General features: G+C 46.2%; 2 protein-coding genes and 1 long non-coding RNA gene across 3 annotated transcripts in view; 1 reads left to right on the top strand and 2 right to left on the bottom strand.

The window, feature by feature from the left end:
• Positions 1-1,300, bottom strand: part of LOC123072434 (uncharacterized) — a 2,664-nt gene extending 1,364 nt beyond the window's left edge. Inside the window, exon 1 of the long non-coding RNA XR_006435144.1 lies at positions 963-1,300. This is a non-coding gene — a long non-coding RNA (uncharacterized lncRNA). The remainder of the gene's footprint in view (positions 1-962) is intronic.
• Positions 1,301-3,958: 2,658 nt separating this feature from the next.
• On the top strand, positions 3,959-5,837 carry LOC123072432 (annexin D5). The gene is made up of 5 exons (XM_044495982.1): positions 3,959-4,214; positions 4,300-4,445; positions 4,654-4,872; positions 4,976-5,191; positions 5,356-5,837. Exons 1-5 carry the CDS (start codon positions 4,139-4,141, stop codon positions 5,647-5,649), a joined length of 951 nt encoding a protein of 316 aa, XP_044351917.1. The 5' UTR covers positions 3,959-4,138; the 3' UTR covers positions 5,650-5,837.
• LOC123072433 (uncharacterized) lies at positions 5,802-9,274 on the bottom strand. Its single transcript, XM_044495983.1, has 3 exons — positions 8,892-9,274; positions 8,213-8,450; positions 5,802-6,312 (listed from the first exon to the last, which is right to left on the bottom strand). Exons 1-3 carry the CDS (start codon positions 9,216-9,218, stop codon positions 6,173-6,175), a joined length of 705 nt encoding a protein of 234 aa, XP_044351918.1. The 5' UTR covers positions 9,219-9,274; the 3' UTR covers positions 5,802-6,172.
• Positions 9,275-9,636: the final 362 nt, after the last annotated feature.

Raw genomic sequence — 9,636 nt, 5'->3', positions numbered from 1 at the left:
TTTAATGACAGTAAAAAAGTTCCTACTCTGTCAGCCAAATCCAAATTAAAATGGCCCCCATCTGATGAATAAAATGTACCTCCTCTGTTTAACATATACTTGCATAACTGATGCATGTTAAGGACTTTATGAAAAAAATCTTATGCTAATTCAGGCCTGCAAGAATGAACCAGTACATGCAACATACCAAGTATAATTGCATAACTAATGCATGTTAAGAACTCTGAAAATTTCCCATACAGATTCAGGCATGTGAGAGAGAACCAGTACATGCAAAAAACCATTGTAAGGACTCTTTGCGATGATTCTTCAATCAATATTGAAAGGAATACCAATATCAACGAAACTTCGCAGCAGGCAGTGCTACATGCAGCAACATATATGATTGTGCGGGCAACCTTGCTCAGGCCACTATACAAAAAATATAATTGAAACGTCTTGCCTTGTTCAGTTCAGTTCACACAACCTTGTTCTTGCTCCAAGTGTTATTTTGGAAAATATCATCTGCCTAGCATATAATTGCCTAACTAATGCTTGCAATAATGCATAGAATCAATAAATAGCCCCAGGTATGTTGAATAAAATTGCCAATCCATTTTCTGCAAAAAAAGTCAAAAAAGGTTTGCCTCTCAATCTCAATCCCTGCATATATCCCCATGGTGGCTAGCTATGTGAATCCCCCAAAAATGGTCCATCAAATAAATGAAATCCATTTGATGGATAGGAAAATTGCATCTGAATGCTCCCCGTGAATCCACATAGCCTAGCTGTTGCTATGTAACTACTCAACCCACGGGATTGATGAACAAAAATGACTCCCGCTGTGCGTGCTCTTCCTCTCCCGGATCTCTCCTCTCTACACCCTTCCCCAGCACCACCCCACACACGACTGGGAGGACAACAGAGGGAGCGGGTAAAAACAGAGGGAGGACAACACGAGCGTAGTTTTTGGAGGGACTCACCTAGCGGCTTAGCTCCGTAGTCGTGCGGACGCGCCTCTCCTGCACAGGCCGCAGTCGCGCGAGCTGTCAGCAGTGAGCGGCTAGGCTCCCTCGTCGCGCGGACGTGTCTCTTTCTCGCCGCGGTCGCACGAGCTATCGACGCAACAGCGACTGAATTTCCTCACCGTCGAGCAGCTTGCCCTCTACTCGCCGTCACAGTCGCGCGAGTTATCGCCGCCGAGCAGCTTGCCCTCCACCGGCCGCCGATTTTGTGCTGACGAACCTTATCACTATGGCAGAAAGAGGAAAGGGGATGGGGACGAATTGATGAGTGAGGAAAAATGACTGGAAACGACAAACTGTGCCGATCGGGAACTGCATCGTGTCGCCCATGCTCTCTCAGGCAAATCCTACGGCTCACGTGCAACCACTAGGATATGATACTTCTAATGTAACCAGAATGATGACATTTTAAGTACGGTAATTGTCTTTGGCTCCTAGGTGCATATGCATCCATTGTCGAAATACACATTTCGAGAAGTTGAAAAATTCGGAATAAAAATCCCGCGTGTATATCCAGACATTTTATGTGTGTGCACAAGCTTTCAGTGAAAAACGACGTTTTTTGTGGCTTGTGTAAAAAAGACAATTTCTGATGCTTCATTCTAACTATTCACGAGGCATTTCTTTATATTTTTTACACAAGCCACAAAAAACGTCGTTTTTCACCAAAACCTTGTGAACGCACATAAAATGTCCGGATATACACGCGGGATTTTTGTTCTGAATTTTTCAACTTTCCGAAATGTGTATTTCGACAATGGGTCCATATGCACCTAGGTGCCAAATCGCCGCTCTCTTTTAAGTAGTACTAATTCAAACTAATCTGTATATATGTCAAGCTCCTTTATTATTTTTATTATCTGTTTCTTCTGAAATCAAGTGATTTTCTTGAGATACCAGTATACAAGAATTTTTCGGATTGTAATTTTAGAATAATTCTTCATGAAGAACATACTATATTGTCAGTGTAACAATCAAACCAGAGTTAAGCTCTACAATCTAGATATAGGGTCACCGGGTCAGCACTATGAAAAGGATTGGTATGTCTCTGTGCTGCATGCATCATTGCGATGCAGAGGCCGGGGGATTTCCTCCTTTTTGAAAAAAATATCTCTGGCATGTAACTATGAAATAAGGTGTTTTGTTTGTTCTATTAGCTCATTTCTTTCTATTTAGTGCCTTACATGGGTAAATATTGTTTGATATATATGCAATGCTTCCATGCATAGGATTCACCGGCTACACATGTGTCATGATTGTAAGTCTGAACACAAGAGAGTATTGATAGTTGAACCAATGAACACCAACAGTTCAGAGTGTATTCATTTCTTTGTAGGATGTCTATTGGGGATAATTCATCCTGGAGCCCGGGCTCAGCTGCAACCACGCTTAGAAAAAAATTCAAAACAAATACTAGAAAAATTCAAAAAAATCCAATTTTTTTTGTGGTGGTAGATAATTTGACGCGTGAGGTGCGCCCCAAAATTCAACTTATTTGGACATCTGAGTAGATCTCGGCAAAAAAGACAAGTCGGGTCAAAACAGTGCATGAACAGTAAACATTTTTACAGACCCTGATTTTGTCTTTTTTGCCGAGAGCTGCTCAGATGCTCAAATGAGTTGAATTTTTGGGTGCGCCTCACGCGTCAAATTATCTACCACCACAAAAAAATTTGGAATTTTTTGAATTTTTCTAGTATTTTTTTTGAATTTGTTTCTAAGCGTGGTTGCAGCTGAGCCCGGGTGCAGATTAGCCGCACTCGTCTATTGGCTGCTATAATAAATAAGAATTGACAGTTTTCAACAAGCCTCAACATAGATTTGCTAGCACTTCAAAGGAAAAATTGCATGAATTCATACTTGTGTGCTACATTGGGATGGAAGCATTGTACTTACTAGAGAAGCATATGTAAGCATTGTGGAATTTTCTTATTCTTGCAATTCTTCATGTTTTTCCATACCATCTGCTTTATAGAAGTTGCTACATCAAATTAAGTAAGTATATCCTCCTTTGTTGTCCAAGTTTGTTTTATTCTTTTTGTTCATCTGAAGTCTGTATGGAGGTTTTAAATTTGCCTGAGGTTTTAAATTATTTTCTGTTGTTGAGTTTGCATGCTATACTGTATAATTAATAACTATTTTTTGTTGTCGAGTTTACAAAGTCTTAAGTGCATTCAGCGATCAGTTTTATTTGATTTGAATTAACAAGGTGGGGTGTACATTATTTATTGTAATTATAAATATTATGTTCTCAATGCCTTGATTTGAACGTTGCAATTTTTATTACCCCGTTGCAACGCACGGGCTCTTTTGCTAGTAACAACTAAAGCTTGTAAATCACCCCTAAGTTCCAAGGAATAATCAAGATCCTTCTACACGATACTCCTGGTTAGCTAGAGAAAAGAACCCCAAGACCGCACGACAATGTCTATTATGGTTTGATAATCATTCTTTTATATAAACATGTGTTGTTAGACAAAATGAAAAATCTTGATACATAACTAACATAATGTATGAAAAACTTGTTTTCGCTTCCTCTACTAACACTTAGCCTCGAAAGTACCTCAAGTGGACTAAAACAACCCGCTACTCCCCTCGAGTCTGGTGCACACACGCTTTTATGTCGTTGATATGACTAACCCAACATGTGTTATCTGCCATCAAAAGCATATCACTGGATTCTTTCATTACAAATTTCAGCACATATAACAGATGTTTGAATAGTCAAATTGTCAACCTAGATGTACACGCAAGCCCTATGCGTCCAACCGGAGTCCGTACTGTAAATTACCTCGCAGTGTGAGGTGGCGTGACACTAATTTTATTCCCCTTTTTTGAGAGAAGACACTCAAGGGTATAGTACTATCTGATAAGGAGGCATATATTCTCTTCCCCTTTTCATATGATGTGATGGTGGTGGGGGGTCGCCGGTCATGCATGCTCCCGCGTCGATCACACGCAGCATACCATATGCGCACGGCGGCGTCGCGGTCCATCGGTGATCTCCGGCCCGACGGGAAAGCTCAGCGCCTCCCGCTTTAAAACCCTCACCCCGGCCCCGTACGCAGGCAGCACCTGCAGCACGCAGCCACAGGCACAGGCAGCCCACAGTCTCGCTGCACGTTCCACTCACGATGGCGAGCCTCAGCGTGCCCCCGGTGCTCACGTCCCCGCGCCACGACGCCATCGCACTCCACAGGGCCTTCAAAGGTACGCACACACACACAACATACAAGCCCAGCTACCTACGATTCCTTTCATCCTCCTGTCTAGCAACGACGGCCGTGTTTTCCAGGTTTCGGGTGCGACAGCACGACGGTGATCAACATCCTGGCGCACCGGGACGCGGTGCAGCGCGCGCTCATCATGCAGGAGTACCGGGCCATGTACCGGCAGGACCTCTACCACCGGCTGTCCACCGAGCTCAGCGGGAACCACAAGGCATGCAAACTGCAAAAATGATCACACGGCACATACCATGCAAAATTGTGCACCGCTCGATGCAGAGGCTAGGCTTAATGGCTTATCCTCCTTTTCGGAAAAATTAAACATATCATGCAAAATGATAAGACACACACACAAGCACACACAACATGGTATTGCTCTCGAAATGACTTGGTCTGCTTGTGTGTGGCGGTTCCTTCTGCAGAAGGCGATGCTGCTGTGGGTGCTGGACCCCGTGGGCCGCGACGCGACGATACTGAACCAGTCCCTCAACGGCGACATCACCGACCTGCGAGCCGCCACGGAGGTGATCTGCTCCCGGACGCCGTCGCAGCTGCAGATCATGAAGCAGGCCTACCGCGCCCGCTTCGGCTGCTACCTCGAGCAGGACATCACCGAGCGCACCTACGGCGACCACCAGAAGGTACGTCTTCGATCGTTCCCATCCACGTCACGATTTTTTTTCTTTCTCTCTGTACATGTCAGAATCTACCATTATATCGGCTGTTGATGATGGCTGGATGCAGCTTCTGCTGGCGTACCTGGGGATCCCGCGGTACGAGGGCCCGGAGGTGGACCCGGCGGCGGCGGCGCGCGACGCAAGGGAGCTGTACCGCGCCGGCGAGAGGCGGCTGGGCACCGACGAGCGCGCCTTCATCCGCGTCTTCACCGAGCGCAGCTGGGCGCACCTCGCCGCCGTCGCCGGCGCCTACCACCACCTGTACGCGCGCTCTTTGGAAAAGGTAATGCTTCTTTTCTCCAGCCCCCTACATCTTCCAGCTTCCTTCATTTTCCACGTACAATCAGGCCTAGAAAGTAACGCTCCGGTTCCAACCGATTTGAGACTGCGACACTTATTTTGAATCGGAGGGAGTAATAAAAAGGGCATCATCTATTGCTTGCACAGGCCGTGAAGAGCGAGACGTCGGGGACTTTCGAGTTGGGGCTGCTGACGATCCTCCGGTGCGCCGAGAGCCCGGCGAGGTACTTCGCCAAGGCGCTGCACAAGGCGATGAAGGGGCTGGGCACCAGCGACACGACGCTGATACGGGTGGTGGTCACCAGGGCGGAGGTGGACATGCAGTACATCAAGGCCGAGTACCACAAGAAGTACAAGCGCTCGCTCGCCGACGCCATCCACTCCGAGACCTCCGGCAACTACCGCACCTTCCTCCTCTCCCTCGTCGGCCGCGACCGCTAACACGATCTCACCACCAAGACCACCTTGCTGATAGACCTGTGGGTCTACCTGTGTATATACATCTGTTTCTTCCGACTGTATGGAACAACTCCAGTGACAAAGCGGCGAGGGGCGAACGCTATGGCTACTGCTCACTATGTTCATGTTACCACTGAAATGAAATTGACAGCTACTGTCTTTTTTTATCACTCTATGCCTCAACATAGCCACGGAGGACACCTCCATTTACAGCACAACACCACAACCTAGCCCGCACTCGCCGGCATTATTGCCTTATTCGTTACTACGAGCATACAACACAGGATGCCGAAAGTTCAGGGACGCGAGGATACCTTACACTAGACCGGGATAACTATACACGGATTCATGTCCTCTACTCGAAATAACATACTCGACAAGCGGTGACTCGCATACGACACGCTTTAGGCAGCATATATAACACAACAACAGCAGGGCAGCGAGGCGGAAACATCACGCGATAACAGACAGCGCTGTGTAGCTAAACCACTTGCTGCTATCTTAGTCAGTCTATGGACTTCTGCCCCACACTCCGAGAAGCTGAATACGACTGCATAGCAGAGGTCGTCATGCCGATTGAGTGCTTGGTAAGGTCCAGGCTCTTCCTTGCGGCAAACCAAATCATCCAAAAGAATCCGATCCAACCTGCACGAGATTTTATCACGTTAGCGCAGGTGATATTGGTAAAAAAAAAACTTCGGACGTGAAAGTTGCATTAGAGATATTATTCCTGTGGAATCAACATGACCATTCTATGCTAACTTTTCCAGATATGAAGCATCAATAAAGGAACAATAATTCGGGAACATATTCCAAAGGACTGGCCGATCACATCCCTGCCTTAAAACTAACAATATATTCCACACGGACCAGCCGACCGCATCTCTGCCTAAAACTGACACTGCATTCCACATGATTGGCCAACCACGTCTCCCCTTTCATAAAGTTCCATGGCATGGAGAAGTTGATTTGAACAGCTAAAGCTTGTAAATCACCCCTACGTTTCAAGGACTAGCCAAGATGCTTCTACATGATACCCCTGGTTAGCTAGACAAAAACAAGTCTAAGACCAAACGGTGTCTGTTACAACAAAACTTAACTAGCATAAAAACTTCTTTCTGCTTCCTCTGTCAACAGTTAGGCTCCGAAAGTACATAAGTTAACTAACAACAACTTGCTATCTTAAATTACTGTTACAGAGCTAATGTTGTTAGTACATAAAATCCAGTTCATCTTAATTGCAGGAATACAGGTTAATGCCAATGAGTCCACTGGAAAGTTGAGAAGGCAAATAGGTAAAGTAATAACCAGTACTAAATTGGAGAGCAAACATGCAAGAACAGAGTCCCTGTTTCTGATCTAAATTCACGGGCAAGAGTATAAAATGGGCATAATCCGGCTGCAACGGTAAGTATTTTTTATCTACATACCCAATAAAAGTACAGGTTGTGTCGGGACACTTATCACTTTTTTTTATGGAAATAACTCTTTACCATAACCACCCATCAAATCGCATCTGATGAATGGCTGTAAAAACGGTGGAAGTTTCCTAATAGTTCTTAGTTACGTTTTATTTGTCTTCATGGTAATACCTCACTCCTCTACATCTCTCCACAATCTCATCTCCTTCCCTCCTTTGTCTACTCAATGGCACACTTTAGTGGCAATTGGGGAAAATTATGATCATCAGCAAGGATGGAAGGAGCTACTCAATGGCACAGTTTAGTGCCTATTAGGGGAAGTTAATAATCATTAGCAAGTATGAACGGAGCTATTCTTTTGGTCAACATTGTAACATTCTTTCAATCATCTACTCGGTGCCAACTCAGATAACGCATCATATGTTGCGAAAATGAGTAAAGGAGCATCACATGTGCAAGAAAGCTAGTAACTGGAGAACACGGCACTCAAGAACACAACAGTCTGAATTAATAATTCACTAAAAATCACATACCACAATGTAAAGAAATAATCATGCTTCCTCATTTATAAGTCACTTTAGAAGTTACATGAAGTGGATTAAATAAATCCTGCTATCATGAATTGCTTTACAAAGATTATATGTTCCTCTTAATAAAAGAAATGCAATTTCAATGCAAATGGCTTGGACACTAAGGCAAGAGCATAGGCAATTTATGGCTCTATTAGTAGGCCATGCAAGCTGGATTCCGATCTAATTACACAGGCAGAAGTATGAACAGAAACAGTCCAGCCGCAAAGTTATCCAATGCACTAACACTATCTAAATTAACTAAAGAAGAAGAGTACTTTCAATACTTAGCTCATTGGTTTTGTGATGACAAGATGGTTGAGAACATCACCAGTATAAGGAATTTTTGGCTAGTCCTAGATATACTCTTCATAATGGTGATGCACCAAGTAGGTATTTGGAGGAAAACTATTAAAACACTTAAATTGATGCCTAACTAATGATCATTATGCCCCTAGAAGTTGCATACAACAATACAATCATTTAAACCTCGAGTAAATTATTTGTTATTTTGTCTCCAGGATATATAAACAAAGCGACAGAGAGATGGCATACCAGTAGCAATCATGACTCCAACAATTGCAGAGATAACAGTGGCAGAGATGACGAATATGGCAATTGATACTGCTCCGACATACACTGCAACCAAGCAAGCAAAAAACAAGGCCAGGAATCCTCCAGCGGCTGCCAAGGACATAAGAACTGAAACAATAATGGCATTAGCGGTCGCGACCAGCAGGAAGGACATGAAAATCAGCAGGCCAGTCAGTGATATCATCGTGATTGTTCCGACCTGCAACGGATGAAAAGGTGATTAATTATCTGTGCGGGTTTAGTATTCTATTCTGACCATAAATATGATCCAACATCGATGGGATTATGGCATATCAAGTAGACAAACAGACGGTATATTCCATACCTAAAATGATTCCTACATACAACATTGATGGGCTTACACACCATATCGATATATAAATCTACCATGTTTTCAAGAACGACCAAGTACAAATTGGTGGTACTGACACAGATTGATGAATTTCATATGAGCGCTGATAGATGGATTTCACATGACGGTTAATCCATTCTCTAATACTGCATCCAACAAATTTTTGGCACATTTTCCCTAGATTACATAACATTTCTAGGACCTCGAGTGCATCAGTTGCTACGGTGTTAAACAGTGTCTGGGACGGATCGGAAAAGGAAAGCATGGGGCGCGCAGGGGCAGGCTCACCGAGATGACAAGGATGGCGCGGAGGCCGCTGCCCTGCTTGGTCCAGGCGAGCAGGTCGCGGGCCGAGTTCCTGGAGGCGTCCCGCAGCCGCGGCGCGGCCTCGCAGGTCGCCGCGCGGAGGCGCCGCAGCAGCGGATCCCCGCCGTCGCCGGGCGGCGGCCAGACGCCGTCCACGAAGCCGCGGAGAACCGCGGGGAGGGTGTCCTCGGAGACGCCGCCGGAGACCTCGACGGCGCGGGCGTCGTCGGAGGCCTCGCCGTTGGCCATCTTGCCGTCCGCCGCCGCGTCGGATTCGGCCAGCCCCAGGCCCGGCGAGAGGTCGTCCATGGGAGAGGGAGGAGGGGAACGGACAGGCGGGTCGGGGGTGGGGCGGTGCTGTGCTGTGCTGGTCGTAGTGGATTGAAGGCGGGTTGCTGGTGACACGTGCCGCTTTGCGCCGGGACGGGCGACACGTAGGCGGTGTACGTGTGCCGCCTGGTGGCCCCTGCCTCGTCACTGCGGTCCTGTTCGGCGACACCGCGACAGGTTCGCCTCCACGTGGCGTCGGTGCTACGCTGCTGCCGCTTGTTGTTAAATGCGCTCATGCAACGCACGTGTAATCTTAATCCGATTTAAAGATATACCTGATTTTTGTTTAGAAAAGTACCTGATCTTAGGTCCGACGGCGATGGGCGGTCCAGGTAGCGCCTCCGACGCACCCTCGCCGGGCAGCCAAGCGGTCTAGACGGCGTCCCCGACAACCGTG

This window comes from Triticum aestivum, chromosome 3B, assembly GCF_018294505.1.
Source record: "Triticum aestivum cultivar Chinese Spring chromosome 3B, IWGSC CS RefSeq v2.1, whole genome shotgun sequence".
Taxonomy (NCBI): domain Eukaryota; kingdom Viridiplantae; phylum Streptophyta; class Magnoliopsida; order Poales; family Poaceae; genus Triticum; species Triticum aestivum.
The sequence above is the reverse complement of the archived record's forward strand: the minus strand, read 5'-3'. Positions and strand labels throughout refer to the sequence as shown.